The sequence below is a fragment of the Balaenoptera physalus genome (assembly GCF_965194825.1).
Source record: "Balaenoptera physalus genome assembly, chromosome: 19".
NCBI classification, from domain to species: Eukaryota; Metazoa; Chordata; class Mammalia; order Artiodactyla; family Balaenopteridae; genus Balaenoptera; species Balaenoptera physalus.
Window position 1 is genome coordinate 5,730,790 of NC_138900.1, and position 19,169 is coordinate 5,749,958.

Here is a 19,169-nt window from a genome sequence, read left to right on the forward strand (position 1 = left end):
ATGAGTTCACTCTTTTTGTGTGAGAAACTAGAACCATCTTCCCTCCCAGAAAATCCCTTTCCAACATCCTTTTTAAAATTGAGATTCTCTTGTACTTCTGTACATCTTAAATCCTGGCATTACCTTGAATCTGCTCTACCCTCTGGGCTCCTGTATTTAATGCCTCTGCTATTCCTGTTCTTTGTTTAATTAGGAAAGACGTTTCTAAACTTTCTCATTCTGATTTCCTAGCCTCAACGAAATCATAAAACCTCATGCCCACCTTACTGTAGTTCCTTTTTATATTTGTTAATTAATCATTCTCTTAAACTTTAGATTTTGTTGCTGGATTCTTTTCCCTAAAGCTATCCTTTTCCTCCTCATAGTCTGACGGCATTAAGTCCCAGTTGACCATATTACTATGACACAAATTTCTCTTCTATCAAACACCTAAGTCCCCACTCTCGAAGAGGAGGCAGAAATTTAACAAAAATAGAGTTTCAGTTTTATAAGATGAAAAGAGTTAATGGAGAGAGATAGTGGTGATGGTTATACACCATGTGAATGCATTTTAATACACTGAACTGTGCACTCAGAAATGATTAAGATGGTAAATTGTGTGTTATGTGTAATTTATCACAATAAAAATAAGTGGGAAAAAGTACACAGATACTATGTCTGGTGGTGAAAACGACTGTAAACACCAAACCATCAGCATGGAAAATGATTGGAGATGAGGTCAATGGGGTCATAACTGGGGGTTTGCAATAGGTCATTTGGTCACATAGGGCCTTGTCATCCATTTCAAACACTTGATTGTCCTCCTAATGAGAAAACCTTTAGAAGGATTAGGGTATAGCAGTGACGTGATATAATTTATGTTTTAGAGGTATCACCTTGGCTGTCAGTAGAAAATAGACTGGAATAGGCAGGTGTTGAAGCAGAAAACGAGATGTGAGACCTGGTTGTTGGTGACTTCAACCCAGCTTGAGGATAGTATGAGAAGATTCTGGAACAATAAAGACTGAATTTGCCACTGAAGTAGGTATGGGGTATGTTTGTTTCCTAGGTAACAAATTACCACAAACTGGGTGACTTGAAACAACAGAAATGTATTCTCACAGTTTTAGATGCTAGAATTTGAAAATCAAGGTATTGGTAGAGCCATGCTCCCTTTCAAAGATCTAGGAATGAATCCTTTCTTGTCTATTCCTCGCTTCTGGTAGTGGCCAGAAATCTTTGATGTTCCTTAGATTGTAGACACGTCATTCCAGTCTTTGCCTCTGTTATTACATGACCTTCTCCCTGTATGTCTCTGTGTGTCTGTAGCCAAATCTCCCTCTCCTTAGAAGGACCCCAGTCATTGGATTAGGGTTCACTCTAATCCATTATGACCTCATCTTAACTTCATTACAGATGCAAAGACCCTGATTCCAAATAGGGTCACATTCATAGCTACTAGGGGTTAGGGTTTAAACATATCTCTTTGGGGGACATATTCAACCCACAATACGGAGTGTGAGGGGGGAAAAAAAAACAGATGGGAGATGATGCTAAGGATTTTTGATAGAAGAGACTAAATTTAGTGGGAAGCAAAGAAATGTCTTTCAGAGCAAAGATTTTATGAGCAAAGCTAGGACAAATCTTCATGTAATATTTACAAATTAAGCTTTTGAACGTGTGAAATGTTCCTGCTATCATTGAAGGCTATACAAAATTCAAGTAAATAGTAAATATAGAGACTATTTCAGAAATTTAGAAGAAAAGTAGCCTAAAGTGGTATAGAGAGAATGAAGAGTGATAGTATCATAAAGTATCTTAGGTGAGAAAAATAGCTCAGTTTTGAAATAAGATGATAAGGAAACATGGCAAGAAACTGGAAATGTGCAAGGCCATGTGGGGACTGTCAAAAGATTGGCCTGAAACCAGCCATGTGGAGACCAATATTTGAAGGTATTTGTTGGGGAGCTAGTGGAGTGGAAACTTAGATAAACTGGGTACATCATGGTAATGTAAACTTTTATCACCAGGCTTACTGTTGTGACTTTTATGTGTTAATAATAAAGGAGGCATGGTGGAGGTTAGGTTTTGTATATTCTAACTCTAGATAGTCTTATTTTTAACCTCGGTGGCAGCATTATAGAAATAATAAGGTATAGCCAGATGTTCTAAGAAAAACTAAAGATAAAATTGTCACAAGTCTTGATTCAGGAGGAAGGTGGTCCTATAAGACCCTTTAATTAATGCCAGCAGAGACATTACTGTATGATTAAGGAAGAAGACGCTGTTGTTGGCAAGTTGAGAGATTAGTATATCAGGGACAATGAAATGGGAAAAATTCCACCATGACATCCATACAGGTACAGAATAGTGAAGAAGGTGAGCATTCCCATGTCTGGTGCAGCAGATCTGCTTCTAAAAAAGACTGTGCCCCACTAGCCTGTTGTGAAAGTCCATCAGGATCATCATGTCCCTCTTTCTGTGGGAACATATGAGAATGTGTCACAGCTCCATGCAAGGTTAGAATGTGAGATTGGTGCTTTGGGAAAGTGAATTTGATGATGGTCTACATAATGAAGAAGAATGGCATGTTTTAGCAACAGAATGAGCACCCAAGAGTCTGTTAGAATTTTCTTGAAATCATGACCTGTATGTCCAACATTCTGAGTTGCCTCTTTGACGTATATGTTCTAACACCCACGTCTGCTTCTTTCTCTACCAGCATGGTTATGTTAGGGTCTCTTCAGCGGGCTCTAGGAATCCCCAAAGTCTTGAATGACGAAAGCTTTCGTCTGTGCCTTCATCTTTTTTCAGTCTTTGTGTTTCTCAGAAAGTGATCTCATACAATACTCTGACCTTAAATAATATATATATTTTTGGTTTTGGGGTTTTTTTTTTTTTTGGCTGTGCCGTGCAGCTTGCGGGATCTTAGTTCCCCGACCAGGATTGAACCTGGGCCCGTGGCAGTGAAAGTGCCGAGTCCTAACCACTGGACTGCCAGGGAAGTCCCCTTAAACAATATTTACATACTGATGTTTCCACATTGCTATCTTCAGTCAAGAACTTACTCAAGTCTTATCATCTGACTGGGTTTTCCGTGTCTGTGCTTGGATATTATCTCAAAGATGATATGTTTCAAAATGTACTTGGTTTCCCTCACATTCTGAACCTGGTTTCCCTCACATTCTGAAGTTCGGCGATATTCCTCATCTTGTTAAAAGGCACTACCCAACTACCCAATGGGTCAAGCCAAATACTTAGGCGTACACTTTGATTCCCTCTTTTGTTACCTCTTCTCACATCAAATCCATTAGTGAGTCTTGTTTATCCTTCCTTCCAAATAAATCCTGATATCTTCCATTTCTTATTTCCTTTGCTTCTTCAAACCACTGTCACACTTGAAACTGCCTGCTTTATTCCTTATCTTATTTGTTTATTGTTTCCCTTTCCACCCATAGAATATGGCTTCAGTGAAAGTAAAGAATTTTTACCCTGATGGCTGTTATCTTTTGGGTTGTTTGGTGTTTTATATTACTAAGTCTTTAACCATTTCCAAGAGACAGGAGTTAGTGTTTAATGGATACAGAGTTTTTCAGTTGGGGAAGATGAAAAAGAACTAGAGATGAATGGTCATGATGGTTGTACAACAATGTGATTGTACTTAATGCCACATAAATATACACTTAAAAATGGTTAAAATGGTAAAATTTATCTTATATATATTTAATTACAATTGTGAAAAGTTTTTGAAAAAAAAGATAAGGTACTTTTATACTTGGAATTTCTTTTATATTTGATATCATAGGTTTTCCATTAAAGAGCCAGCTCACCCCAAGGTATTTTTTTTTTAAGTCTTTATTGAATTTGTTACAATATTGCTTCTGTTTTATGTTTTGGTTTTTTGGCCATGAGGCATGCGGGATCCCAGCTCCCCAACAAGGCACCGAACCCGCACCCCCTGCATTGGAAGGCAAAGTCTTAACCACTGGACCGCCAGGGAAGTCCCCCAAGGTATTTTTGAAGTAGTTTTATTCCATATGATACTCATGGAAGGGTTCATTGTTCTCTTTCCTAGAAATTGAGAAAGTGGATGATCATATGCAGCCACACTGGCAAAACCAAAATATACTGAAGAGGTTGGAACAGTGTTATGAACAGAATGCATTTGAGAATATTATTTATCAGAGCAAAAGTTGTTTTCCTTTAAGGCCAAATCATGATGTATTTGATTTACATGGGAAAACTTTGAAATCATATTTAGGTGTAATCAAACTGAGTACAAGCTGCAAAAAAATGGAGCCTGCTGAGTTTAATGGAGATGGGAGATCCTTTCTCCATGCTGATCATAAGCAAACTCATACTGAAATTAAACATCGGGACATACACAAAATAGAGAACACCCACGAATGTACTGAATGTGGCAAAGCCTTCCTCAAGAAGTCTCGGCTCAATGAACATAAGAGAATTCATACAGGAAAGAAACCCCACGGATGTAGTGTGTGTGGGAAAACCTTCTCCAAGAAGTTCAAGCTCACTGAACATCAGCGAACTCACAAAGGAGAGAAACCCCATGAGTGCCGTGAGTGTGGAAAAGCCTTCCTCAGGAAATTTCAGCTTACTGAACACCAGAAGACTCATACAGGAAATAAACCCCATGTATGCAGTGTATGTGGGAAAGCATTCTACAGAAAGTTCAAGCTAACTGAACACCAGAGAACTCATACAGGAGAGAAACCCTATGAATGTACTGAATGTGGCAAAGCCTTCTTTAGGAAGGCAGAGCTCATTATACATCAGAGAAACAAAAGAGGAGAAAAACCCCATGTATGCAATGAGTGTGGGAAAGGTTTCTCCAGAAAATCACAGCTCTTTCTGCACCAGAAAATTCATACAGGAGAGAAATCTTATATATGCAGTGAATGTGGAAAAGGTTTCATACAGAAGGGCAATCTTATTATACATCAACGAACTCACACTGGAGAGAAACCCTATGGATGCACTGAATGTGGTAAGGCCTTCAGCCAGAAGGCATGCCTCATAGCACATCAGCGATTTCATACAGGAAAGACTCCCTTTGTATGTACTGACTGTGGAAAATCTTGTTCACAGAAATCAGGACTCATTAAACATCAGAGAATTCACACAGGAGAGAAACCCTATGCATGCAGTGACTGTGGGAAAGCCTTCACTACAAAGACAATGCTCATTGTCCATCAAAGAACTCACACGGGAGAGAGGCCCTATGGATGCAATGAGTGTGGGAAAGCTTTCTCCCACATGTCATGCTTGGTTAAACATAAGAGGACACACACAAGAGAGAAACAAGTAGATTCACTGAAGGTGGAATATCCTTCCACAAAGGGTCACAGCTTATTAGATACTAGTAAACTCATGCAGGGGGAAAACCCTGTTAATATGGGGACTGTGCAGATGCCTTCTGCAACCCCTCAGACATCATTAAACATCAGTGGGCTCCTAGCAGATAGGAATGTAGTCCTTATGGAACAGCCAGATGCCAGAGGTGCACCCTCAGGAGATAACAGAGAGTTTGTGCAGGAGAGAAACTTCATGAATGTGATGAATGTGGTTACGCCTTCAGTGGTCAATTACATCTTATTTTATGTCACAAAAAACACATAAGAAAAAACTGGTACATTCTATTTGGAAAAGCCTTGAGCAATAATGTATAGCTGATTATATGGTTATGTACAAAAAGCAAACCTATGAAGGCAGAGGTTAGGAAAGCTGTGTTTTGGAAGATAGACCCTATTATCAGTGATTACCAAAGGTCATCAGCGAGCTTATAGTGTGTAAAAATATGAGAGTGGTAAAGTCCTTCCCTCAATAGGTGTCATTACATACTGGAGAGAAACTTGGAAGGCAGTGAATGTGGCAGGGTTTTCCGCCCCATCCATTAGCTGATGAAATCATATACAAGTAAAACACTGAACACACTAATTGTGGAATATCTTACTAAAGTTCTTGTGAAGCAAAGCTTGTGAAAATGAGAAATATTCGAGAGCTTTATGTACCAATTCCCACTTCATAATACATTACACAATATACCTGATGTACATTTTTGGACAGGAAACCTTGAACCATATTCCTAGTTACTATGCTTATGATTCCATAATTTTAAGGAGAAAGACAGTCTACCTCACATCACTGGTTAAGGTTATCACGTTATACTCATTTCTCCTAATTGTGGATTCTTTTTCTTTTTTTAAAAAAAATTATCTTCAATGCCCACCCAATATATGATTAGCTGCTGCATTTCTTAGGCTCTAAATTTATTTAAATATTATTTCAGACAACTGAATTCCCTCACAACAGAAATGAATATTAAATTCATAAATGTAACTTAATGTCCTTGGATGAGCTTAAGTTTAATTTATAAATAAGACTAAGCATTATACCATAAAGGTCACTATAAATGTGATTTTTAAAATTTTCTAGACTTGAAAAGGTAGTGAAATCAGGTTTGCAAAATGAACTGAAAGCCCAAGGACAATTAGTAATTTAAACCTATAAATTAAATAATGAAATACATTCCAACATAACTCTCGGTAGTAATTTTCCTGAAAACATGAAAATAAGATGGGCAATTTGAACACAAATTAAGATGACTCTTCTTGCTTCCATCCTAGCTCTCCCCCTTCTCTGATTATCCAAATTATTCTCAGAATCCTGGGAATATGAAAGTCTAAACTGGATAACTATTCAGCTGCATTCTTCCCTCTGGAGATAGCTCCCTGCCCAACCCTTCCCTTTGCCTCATTGATGGAATGGATATAGATGTCAGGAAGAATGTTGGGGTGGTTCCATTTCTTCTCAACTCAGGGACTCTTGAGTCTTACATGTCTGAGTGTCACATGAGGAAGAGAAAAGTAGATCTTCAGAGAATCAACTTTGGCCTGGTATCTCATACTCCACAGAGCTGGATCGACTGAATCCGATTGGGAATAGATTAAGGAGCTCTGGAAGTGTGGGCTGAATCTGCTTCTAGACTGGAATACTATAGGCCTTTAACCAATCTGGCAAATATTTTCAGAATCTCTATAATTACTGAGCTGTAGACAGAAGTAATGTCAGTAGGGACTGGCGTAAAACTGATGTAGCGTTAAGGTTCACACCAAGTCTACTGCTGGAAAACTGGGATTTGAGGAAGGGCATGAGGTCAGGTCCCTTAGGGAGAAGCTAGGAGTGGAGGCATGTAAGTAGATGAGGTATCTTAATGGCATTGTAAATGATTTTAAAAAAACACATGATGTAAAAACTTAGAATCACTTGGAGAGAACATCTCAATTGTTTTCTTAAGGATTGTAATGTGGAATATATGAAGATCTTAGGTCATGTATAAACATTACTATATAAGTTTCAATACAAAGCACAAATATAACAAATATCAAATAACAAATATCATCTTCCTGAGTTTGTGCTCAAATATAAGGTCTTGAATGTAAGTTATAGTTGTAAAATTTAGACTGTAAGCTTCATGAAGAAGTAACAAGTACTTCTACTGTTTAGGGACCTTCTGTTAACCCCTATATAGCAATGTCTAGAATGCCTGACATAGAGTAGGCACTCATTGTTAATTGGCTGAGTCTCATCCAATAAGCAATCTGGTCTTGCTCAACTGAGATCTAAAGTAGGATCAGAAAGGACCAAACTGTTTCCAAGTAACTTTAATGTATCTCAAAACAAACCTCAAGAATATTTATAGGAGTGCAAACACATTAATTAACAATGTTTGTCATCCAACCAAAAATTACCAAGCATGCATAAAAGCCGAAAAGTGTGACCAATATTGAGAAAAACCAATCAGAAGTGACCTGAAACTAACGATGCTAGATTGAGCAAACAAGGACAGTATGATAACTGTATAAACAGTTATAACTGTATTCCATTGGATCAAAAAGGTAGAGAAGTGATTAACATGTTAATTATAACAATGTGTAATGGGGTTTAAAAAATATATTATACGTTACGTGTTCATATTTTATAAGTCCTCCCATAATATTGCTTCTTCATTCACTATCTTGAAAAGAGTGGAGGGCAGTTTGAGAGATTTCCACCTGGCATTCCTCACAATGATACCTCTTACCCCACTGGCCGAGAACTCAAGGCTTTTCTCTTTTTTTTTTTTTTAATTTATTTATTTAGTTTATTTTTGGCTGTGTTGGGTCTTAGTTTCTGTGAGAGGGCTTTCTCTAGTTGCGGCAAGTGGGGGCCACTCTTCATCGCGGTGCGCAGGCCTCTCACTGTCGCGGCCTCTCTTGTTGTGGAGCACAGGCTCCCGACGCGCAGGCTCAGTAGTTGTGGCTCACGGGCCTAGTTGCTCCGCGGCATGTGGGATCCTCCCAGACCAGGGCTCGAACCCGTGTCCCCTGCATTGGCAGGCAGATTCTCAACCACTGCGCCACCAGGGAAGCCCCAACTTTTCTCTTTTTAATAAAAGCTTTTATTAGCTTTTGTTCTGTTCGTACCTGAGTTTCTTTTGCCTTGTCATCAACTTCACTGGTCTTTTCTTTTGCATACCCAAATAGGTTAAAAAACTGCTCATGCTATTTAAGATCCCCCAGCACAGCCCCGTGTATCATTTTGGATAGTTTCTATTGCTGTGTCTTCAAGTTAACTAATCTTTTCTTATGCAATGTCTAATTGCCATTAATTACATCAGTGTATGTTTTCTTTCAAATTGTAGTTTTTAATCTCTAGAAATTTGACTTGGGACTTTCTTTTTATATCTTTCACATCTCTATTTAACATGGTTTACTTTTAACCTATTTGTCACTTAATATTTAAAGTGGTTTTCTAGAAGGCAACATACAGTTAGGCCTTGCTTTTTTATTGAGTTGACAATATGTCTTTTTATTTAATGTGAGAATGTAGTTAGGTTGAGATTTAAAATGTGCAATTTGCTATTCATCCCATCTATTCTTTTTTTTTTTTTAATTTATATTTTTGGTTTGTGCTGGGTCTTTGTTGCTGTGCACAGGCTTTCTCTAGTTGCAGCAAGCGGGGGCTACTCTTTGTTGCACTGCACTGGCTTCTCATTGCAGTGGCCTCTCCTGTTGCAGAGCACAGGCTCCAGGCACACGGGCCTCAGTAGTTGTGGCACGCAGGCTCAGTAGCTGTGGCGCATGGGCTTAGTTGCTCCGCGGCATGTGGGATCTTCCCAGTCCAGGGCTCGAACCCATGTCCCCTGCATTGGCAGGCAGATTCTTAACCACTGCGCTACCAGGGAAGCCCCCATCTATTCTTTGCTCCCCTTTTCCTACCATCTTTTGGAGTAACTGAGGATGTTTTATGATTATCTTCTTTGTTGGCTTATTAGCATTTATTTATTTATTTATTTTTGGCTGCGCCATGCGTGGCTTGTAGGATCTTAGTTCCCCAACCAGAGATTGAACCCCGGGCCCCCAGCAGTGGAAGCACGGAGTCCTAACCACTAGACCACCAGGGAATTCCCCATAATTTTGTTATTTAAGTGGTTCCTTTAGTTTACAGCATGTATCATTAACTTGTCAGTATAAGTATTATTATATATACCTCTTCATGTATAGTAACAGAATCTTATAATAGTATACTTCCATTTTCTGTAGCCAGATTAGCTTCATTGAAGAGACTGTCTTCTGGATGCTCCTGGGATATGTATTTAAGGGATGGGTAAGCTGGTTTTACATGATAAATCTACATTAGCATTCCTAACTCCATATACTTTTGGATACTTTACAGAATATGGAACAAGGAATTTCTGGCATTTAAACTTTAATGTAGTTCACCTTTGAGTCAAGTTTCAGTCAACCAACCAAGCAAACTGTTAGAGCCATTCTCACTGAGCTCACACATTAAAGCCAGAATCAATTCATAGTAAGCCCATATTAAATTTGCTTGATCCAAAATCATATTCCTTCCACCATGACCCCACAAATGTTTCCCAGGTTTCTACTGAACATATTAAGCAAGATTTTAGAAAGATAAATACTTCATGACTACATTGGGTGTATCCAAAGAATGCCAAGTTGGTTAAAAGTTGTCTAATTTTATAAACAATGTAATTCACCACTGTATTAGACTGCTCTCGTTGCCATAACAAAACACCAGAGTAGGTGGCTTAAACAACAGAAATTAATTTTCTCATAGTTCCAGAGGCTAGAAGTCCAAGATCTAGGTTCCAGCAGATATAGTTTCTGGTGAGACACTGCTTCCTGGTTTCTCTTCTTATAAATAAGGACACTAAACTTCCTGGAGCCCCACACTCACAACCTCATTTAACCTTAATTTCTTACCTTAGGAGCCCCATCTCCGAATAGAGCCACACTACGTCTTAGGGCTTCAACATGTGAATCTGAGGAGACACAAACAGTCAGTCCATAATATTCCTCCACTGGCCCTGTCTCCTCCATTTCATGTCCCTCTTGCATGCAAAGTACATACACTCCATCCCAACAGCCCCCAAAGTCTTAACTCATTCCAACTCTAAAATCTATATCCAGGCCTTCTCGCGTGGCGCAGTGGTTGAAATCCGCCTGCCAGTGCAGGGGACATGGGTTCGATCCCTGGGACGGGAAGATCCCACATGCCGTGGAGCAACTAAGCCCATCAGTGCAACTACTGAAGCCGTGCGCCTAGAGCCCATGCTCCGCAACAAGAGAAGCCACAGCAATGAGAAGCCCACGCACTGCAATGAAGAGTAGCCCCCGCTCGCTGCAACTAGAGAAAGCCCACACAGCAATGAAAACCCAATGCAGCCAAAATAAAATAAAATAAAATACAATGTTAAAAAAAGAAATAAAGTCTATATCCAAAGTCTCATCTAAGTCAGATATGGGTAAGATTTGAGGTACAATTCACCCTGAGGCAAAACTCCTCTCCAGCTTTGGACCCCTGAAAACAGGTAAGTTATGTGCTTCCAAAATACAGTGGTGGCACAGAGGTGGGATAGATATTCCCATTCTAAGAGAGACAAATCGTAAGGAAAAAAGGGGTGACAGGTCCCACGCAAATCCAAAACCTAGAGAAACAAATTCCATTAGATCTTAAGGCTTCAGACTAAAGTCTTTTGTTCAATGCTCTACCCTCCAGGCATTTTAGGTCACAGTTGTAGGTGGGAATCATAACACTCGCTATAATGAGGAAATAAAACCAAGTAACTTTACTTTTCCTTTCTGCACACCAGTAGTGAGACAGGCTGGGATCTAGGACACTTTGCTGCAGTGCTTGCACCTGGACAAGTCTCCTCCAGCAACAGAATACAATGAAACTATAATAGAAGGGACTAAAAATAACTGCTGTGCATGCACAGTTGGGGCCAATTATGAACAAGATACTAGAAGACCAAAACCCAACTGCCACTTCTGAGGTACTGAGAGCAAAAGCAGGGTCCTGTGCTTAATCCCTGCACACAGCCCTACAGGGGGTGGGCAGACTACCTAAGCCACCCTCCTGCCCCAGCCCTGGACCTGCGCCCTACCCTCACCCCATTTAAGGGACCAGCTCCCCACCCCCCTACCCCCAGCAAGAAAGGGAACCTGTTACTTGTTTTCTCTCCCTCCTGCTGCAGCACCAGTCACAATAAAGCTTTGCCCGAGTTTCTTATGTGGCCTGTTACCAATTTCTCTTGATTATAGAGTCCAAGAACCCTGGTCTGTAACAGTACAATGTACAGCTCCACGGAAAAAAAAGTGTTATTTTTGTCTGCGTTTATATTTTTCATATTTCCAGCACCCAGACCTGTATTTGCCACAGAGTATGCACTTTATAAACATCTGCTGGGTCAATAAATGAATGATTAACCCCTTTACTTCGAAGGTTCTGAGCCAGGTTGTACAATTATAGGGAGCGGGGCTTAATCAGTTGGGCTCCAGTACTTAACAGAATCACTTCCCTTTCTCAGAGCTTTTTTTTTTTTTTAATAAATTTATTTAATTTTATTTTTGGCTGCATTGGGTCTTCGTTGCTGCGCGCAGGCTTTCTCTAATTGCGGGGGCTTCTCTTACTGCAGAGCACGGGCTCTAGGTGCGCACGCTTCAGTAGTTGTGGCACACGGGCTTAGCAGTTGTGGCTCCCGGGCGCAGTCTCAGTAGTTGTGGTGCACGGGCTTAGTTGCTCTGCGGCATGTGGGTTCTTCGTGGACCAGGGCTCGAACCGGTGTCCCCTGCATTGGCAGGTGGATTCTTAACCACTGCGCCACCAGGGAAGCCCCTTTCTGAGAGCTTTTGCTTTAAAGTATTTCCCATCTTTGTGGAAGGCCTGGCTCTTCCCACCGTGGCTGGGGGAGCCACGCTTCTCCGCAGCCTCAGCCCCTTTTGCCGGCCCCTGATGGACCGTGTTCCCCATTTCCCTCCACACCAGTCAGAACAAGAGCTGTATAATTCTAAGTTTTGTCCACTCTCATATCAATGCTCTCCTCAGCGGTTCTCTAAACCCTACAATGGCCTCAAATGCAGCTTCCTCCAACACCCCCTCCAGCCAGCATTCCACTAGCCGGTTCTCCTTCAATTGTTGCTAGGCTTGGCTCGGGCCCCCCCACCCCCGAATTTCTTTGAGATGGTTGCGCTTCTTAGTTTCTCTTTATCCTTTAAATCAAAGTGCCTTCATGTCCGCGACCATCTCTGCGCTTCCTGCAGAGAGATCCGGGCAGGCTTGACTTTGTGATAAGCTAAGCTTTTGTGCAGCGTCCCTGGCGAATGTTACAAAGTCGGGGCCCAGCGGGTCAAGTGACGTGGAAAGGGGGTGAAATAGGTCGTTTTCAACAGCTTCTCACCGTTTTTGACCTTCCCGCGGAAGGCAGGAAAAGGAAAACCTCCCCCGTAGTTCGGCCGTACGTGGAAAAACGGCGGCTCCCGGTGAAGAGCCTCGAACCCGGCGCGGAAATATTGCGTCATAGAAGGACCGCGAGGAGACAGATTCCGAATCTCTGGAACCGCGGCTTTTGGACCTCGTCGGCCACCATCCTTTCAGCTTCTGTGGGTCGTGTCCGCCGAGGGGGTTGATCGCCGGGCTACTGACATTGAGGCAAAGTGTTTAGAACAGCGGTATCGTGATATGCCTCCAACAGTGAAGACGGAGTTCATCCATCAGGTCAGTGTCCGGTTCTGGGCGTGTCTCGGGGTGTTTTGTTGTTTTTGTTCCAAACGACGTAGAGGTCGGTGTTGGGGGGAAGCGAGCGGTGATCCTCGCTGGGGTGTTGTGTGTTAGCGGATCAGTCGGGGAATCCGTGTTGAGAGTTCCCCATGGAAAGGGAGGTCACGGGGTTCCGTGTTGGGACGAGAACTTGGGAGGCTTTTTGGAGAGTAGCGTTTGGGGTGGCTGAGGTTGGAGGAATTGGGAGTCGTATCCGCGTTGGGGACAGCGTTTGGGGAGCTTATCGCATATTTAATTTAGAAATGTGGTTTCTGGTCCTCTTGCGTCCATGTTTACTGTATATTCCTATTGAAAATAGATTTTCAGGTTCATCCTGACCCAAGTAATGACATTCTCATCCTCCTAAATACGCCTCCAGAAAACAACTCTTGTTTAAATTTAGTATATCTCATTTTTAGCGCTGGGATCAGGTGTGTAGGTATTGATATGATTTTATATATTTTTATCTAACCTGTCATAACCATTTCCATATTACAAACTCTTTGCAAGTTTTCTTTTTTTTTTTAATTTTTATTTATTTATTTATTTATGGCTGTGTTGGGACTTCGTCTCTGTGCGAGGGCTTTCTCTATTTGCGGCAAGTGGGGGCCACTCATCGCGGTGCGCGGGCCTCTCATTATCGCGGCCTCTCTTGTTGCGGAGCACAGGCTCCTAGGCGCGCAGGCACAGTAATTGTGGCTCACGGGCCTAGTTGCTCTGCGGCATGTGGGATCTTCCCAGACCAGGGCTCGAACCCGTGTCCCCTGCATTGGCAGGCAGATTCCCAACCACTGCACCACCAGGGAAGCCCCTCTTTTCTTTTTAAAAAACTGTTCCAGTTATGTTCCAGCAAGTGGGTGTTTTGATTGAGGTAGAACTGATGTAGATCTAGGTACTACACTTTCAGGAACACGTGATGGATTTCCTCTAACTCAAGTTTTTTTTTTGTTTCTTTGACCAGCTGTGATTTTTTTTTTGTATGTGTCTTGGACATGTTTTATTATGTTTATTTGTAAATCGTTTACGCTTTTGTTGTAACTGTAAATGGTGTCATTTTTTTCCCCATATGACCCCGCTCCCTCTTTTTTGTTTCTTTTATGTAATGCACAGGAGCAAAAATTTAAAAGATATGCTGATTTTGTCACCTCATTCCACTCATGTTATTACTGATAGCTTCAAACTGATTACTTCATCTTTTCTAGTTGAGCATTTTTGTCATCTGCAAATAATGTTGACCAGATAGCAAGTGATGGGATTGAAGTAAGAAGAACCTGCTTCTGCCTCTGACCTGGGTAGGTTAATCACTGAAGAAGTTGTGAAGCTTCATTAGTTGTGAAGAAAGCTGTCATGGTTCCCACTTCATAGCTGTTAGAAAGATTAAATGAGCAAAAGTTTTTAAGTACAAAGTGTAGTGCCTGGCACACTGTGTAGTCTGAATAAATGGTACCTGCACTTTATCAAGTTATTATTCTTTCTCCAAGGCTGCCCCACCCCCAACTTTATTGAGATGTAATTGACATAAAACATTCTGTAAGTTTAAAGGTGTACAATGTGTTGATTTGATACACTTATATATTGCAAAACAAACCACCATAAGTTCGCTAACATCTGCATCATGTCACATAATTAGCATTTCTTTTGTGGTGAGAACATTGAAGATCTACTTTTTTTTAACAACTTTCAAGTATATAATACAGTATTATTGACTGTAATCAGTATGCTGTATATTAGATTCCCCTCAAAGGCTTTTTAATTTTATTTTCATTCATAATTTCTTTCTCTTTAAAATTTCCTTTGATTTATATTGCTAGATTTCCCAATATCTTATATTCCTAGAAGAAACCATACTTGTTCATAGTGATTTATTCTTTTGGGGCTGGATTCTATTTGTTAATATTTTATTTAATATTTTTGATCTAGAAATAAAGAGATATTTTGGATTTGCATCAAAAATAATCTGCGGGGGGGAAATAATAATCGAGTGGTGGTGGGGAAGTGAGTGGTGGTGTAGATAAAATAGAATTAGATTTGAGTTGATAATTATTGAAGTCACATGATGGATGCGTGGAGTTTGATTATACTGTTCTTTGCTGGGGTTTTTTTTTGTAGAAGACGTTTAATTATACTGTTCCACCTTTTGCTTGACATTTTAAAAAATTTTTGTGAAAATTTATAGGTGAAACTGATCTGTACTTTTCTTTAAAAGTTTTTTTCAAGTATAACACTAAAAATTAAAGAATAGAATATTACAGCACCCTAGAAGCCCCCACCTCATCCTAATCTCCTCCCTCCTCTCCAGAGGCAATTATTATCCTAAAAACATCATATTGAATTTGCCTGATTGTTAACTTTATATAAGTGGAATCATACAGTACATGTTCTTTTGTGTCTGGCTTCCTTTGTTCAATATTTTTTTGTGAAATTCATCTAAGTTATTGCATATAGCAGTAGATTGTTTCTTTCCATTGCTATATAGTATTCCGTTGTATGACTATACCCCAGTTTATTTATCCATTCTGCTATTAATAGACATTTGGCTTGTTACTGGCTTGTGGCTATTATGAATAACGCTTATGTGAACATTTTTGTACATGCATTTTGGTGCTGTTGGATATATACTTAGTAGAATTCCTGAAGTATAAAGTATGCTAGATACAAGGAGAAATGACAAATGCTCAGTCGTAACAGGTACTTGTTAATATACCTGCCTCAGTAACAGAGACCAAGGAGACAAAAAGCCAGAAGGCTATAGATTAACAGGGGCCAGCAAACTTTTTCTGTAAGGGGGTAGATAGCAAATATTTTAAGCTCTACAAGCCCAATGGTCTCTGTCTGTACCTACGCAACTCTGCCACTGTAACATGAAAGGAGCCTTTGAGAATACAGAAAAAAATGGGTGTGCCTGTGTTCTAAGAAAACATTATTTACAAAAACAGGTCACCAGCCCACCAGTGCTGACCCCTAAAAGATTAGAATAACATGATTAAAAAATTGACCAATATAAAACTCTTCACTCAACAATTTTTCTCAAACGCACATAGAACATTTCTAAAACGTTACTGTATGGTGGGCCATAAAGCAAGTCTAAACAAATTTCAAAGGATTGAAATCATACAGAATATTTTCTTTAACTGCAGTGGAATTAAGCTCTAAAGCAATACCAAAACAACACCTAGGATTTCCCCATTTGTTCGGCAAGTATGCCATAACCCATCTAAATCATCCATGAATAAAAAAAAATTACAGTGGAAATGTCTAAATTGCATTTTTAAAATTGAGATATAGTTGAGTGAATTGCATTTTAATAATAATCCTACATGTCAATTCTTGTTGAATTCAACTAAAGGAGTCAGTGGAGGGAATTTATAGCCTCAAATACATATGTTAGAAAAGAAGGAAGGATGAAAATCAATGAATAAACATCTATCTCTATAGTTCTCTTTCTTCTAATCTATCAATTAGTACTTTGAAATGCCTGCTTCATACAATTAGTTGAGAAACTTTTCATCGTTTTCTGTGATGTGTGAGAGTTTACATAATATCGGCATCATCTATACTGTACAGATTAGGTAGAACTCATAAAGCCCTAATGACTTTTTTCTTCTTTTTTTCATGGAAACTCACAGTAGAGAGAATAGTATAATATGTACCCATCACTCGGCTTCAGCGTGGCCAATCATGCTCATCTGTGCCGCCACCACTTTTGTTTTTCCTCTGGAGGGTTTCATAGCAAATCCAAGGTTTTATGTCCTTAAACTTGTAAATCTTCCAGTATGCATCTCTAACTGGTAAGGTCACTTAAAAAATTTATAGGGCTTCCCTGGTGGCGCAGTAGTTGAGAATCTGCTTGCCAATGCAGGGGACACGGGTTCGAGCCCTGGTCTGGGAAGATCCCATATGCCGCGGAGCATCTAGGCCCGTGAGCCACAATTACTGAGCCTGCGCATCTGGAGCCTGTGCTCTGCAACGGGAGAGGCCGCAACAGTGAGAGGCCCGCGCACCGCGATGAAGAGTGGCCCCCGCTTACCGCAACTAGAGAAAGCCCTCGCACAGAAACGAAGACCCAACACAGCCATAAATAAATAAATAAATTAATTAAATTAAATAAAATAAAAATTAAAAAAAAAATTATAACCAGCAGGTTGTTTTCAAATGTATCAAAGTTAATAACAATTCTTTTATTTCACCCAATACCCAGTCCATATTCAGTGTTTTTCTGATCATCTCAAAGTTGTCATTTAACATTGGATTGTCTGCATCATGAGCCAAGTAATGTACGTGCGTTGCATTTGCTTCTTATATCTCTTAGGTCCCTTTTATTTTATTTTATTTTATTTTAAACATACTTTATTGAAGTATAGTTGATTTACAAAGTTGTGTTAATTTCTGCTGTCTAGCAAAGTGATTCAGTTATACGTATATATATTCTTTTACATATTCCTTTCCATTATGTTTTATTACAGGATATTGAATACAGTTCCCTGTGCTATACAGTAGGAGCTTGTTGTTTATCCATTAGATCCCTTTTATTCTATAACAGTCCCTCTTCCATTTTTTCTTTTGTCCTCATGTCTCTTAATATGTTGCGCTAAGAAGCGTACAGCGTCGTTAATGAAGGATTCTTGCCTAAAATGTTAAATATAGAAGTAATCAAACCTCTAATTTAACTACCCAGTTTATAGGAAAAATTGAGAGTAGGGGAGGTGAGGAAGGATAAGGAAGCAATCAGCCAAATCCAGAAGGTAGTATATCCTATGGGACAAATGACTTGTTCCCTTCTGCCCTCCCTCCATTCCTTCCAAAGCACATATGGTTATTGACTTATAATGACTTGGCAACATCTTTACTTTTATTTCAAGTGGGGATTTTTTTAATTTAAAATTTTAAAATTTAAAATTTTAATTTTCATTTAAAATATTTTGTGCTCATTGAAAAAGATGTAAAATTCACATCCTAATCTATTGGACCAACCATAATAATTTTTAAAAATTTATTTATTTTATTTATTTATTTTTGACTGCGTTGGGTCTTTGTTGCTGCACGCGGGCTTTCTCTAGTTGCGGCGAATGGGAGCTACTCTTATTGCGGTGCGCAGGCTTCTCATTTGGTGGCTTCTCTTGTTGCAGAGCATGGGCTCTAGGCGTGCGGGCTTCAGAAGTTGTGGCGCACAGGCTCAGTAGTCGTGGCATGCGGGCTCTAGAGCGCAGGCTCAGTAGTTGTGGCACACGGGCTTAGTTGCTCCGTGGCATGTGGGATCTTCCCGGACCAGGGATCAAACCCATGTCCCCTGCATTGGCAGGCGGATTCTTAACCACTCAGCCACCAGGGAAGCCCCTACCATAATAATTTTAACATTGTTATATTTCCTTTTGTGAAATACAGAATCATATAATATGTAATGAGTAGAAATGTGCTTTGTTCACTGAGCTGTATATTATGGCCATTTTTAATTTCAGGAAGTATGTTAAAATTTTAAATTATTACAAAGTTTTCCATTAGATGGATTATAACTATTCATTCAATTAATCGTCTCTCAGTGGACCTTACATATGTTTTGTGAACCTTACATATGTGTTTGCTCACTTTGCCACTCTTTTCTTTGCATAAATTCCCCAAAACAGAATGTTGGATCAGAAGCGATTTTATTTTGAAAATGTTCAGTACATAATGTGAGAATATCCCCCAGTAATATTCTATCATATAATACTTAACAGTATTTATCTAAAGGAGTGATATCATTTTTCATGTCATTTTCATGTCAGTTTCAAGCACTAACTAAACTCTTATTTTTCATTATTGTCCATTTCAATTACTTGGGTTTTCTGGGTCTATAGTAATATTGTGCAGAAGGTTATTTAACTCTTTTTTTCTACTATTAACAAGTGCTATTTGATTCTTTTTTCTAATTGCATTTGGAAGCATGGTCGGACCAGTGGTGAATGAGAACAGTGATTCTTGCACCCCTTCCATGCTTCGTAGGAATGCTTACAAAGTGTCACTGGCTCTCAGTTGGGCATATAAAGTGTTTAATGTTCGCTTTGTTTTTGTTTTGCTTTAAATCT

The 19,169-nt window shown here is 39.7% G+C and overlaps 2 protein-coding genes and 1 long non-coding RNA gene across 10 annotated transcripts in view; 2 read left to right on the forward strand and 1 right to left on the reverse strand.

The window, feature by feature from the left end:
- The window catches only part of LOC309648569 (zinc finger protein 350-like), a 20,407-nt gene extending 12,289 nt beyond the window's left edge, over nt 1-8,118 (forward strand). For 6 of the 8 annotated variants that reach the window (XM_082437287.1, XM_082437292.1, XM_082437288.1 and 3 more), the window contains one exon: nt 4,055-8,118. In XM_082437287.1, the coding sequence (XP_082293413.1) occupies nt 4,055-5,619 (1,565 nt within the window). In that variant the 3' untranslated portion in view covers nt 5,620-8,118. Of the gene's footprint in view, nt 1-866 lie in introns of all 8 variants that reach the window. The other 2 variants (XM_082437294.1, XM_082437293.1) reach the window with 2 other exon arrangements.
- The window catches only part of LOC309648580, a 16,082-nt gene extending 3,220 nt beyond the window's left edge, over nt 1-12,862 (reverse strand). The window contains exons 1-2 of the long non-coding RNA XR_014256722.1: nt 12,749-12,862; nt 10,272-10,330 (exon numbers count right to left, since the gene is read on the reverse strand). This is a non-coding gene — a long non-coding RNA (uncharacterized lncRNA). The remainder of the gene's footprint in view (nt 1-10,271; nt 10,331-12,748) is intronic.
- The window catches only part of ZNF577 (zinc finger protein 577), a 22,686-nt gene continuing 16,281 nt past the window's right edge, over nt 12,765-19,169 (forward strand). Inside the window, exons 1-2 of the mRNA XM_082437308.1 lie at nt 12,765-13,065; nt 14,310-14,399. The gene's annotated coding sequence lies outside the window, so the exon portion shown is untranslated. The remainder of the gene's footprint in view (nt 13,066-14,309; nt 14,400-19,169) is intronic.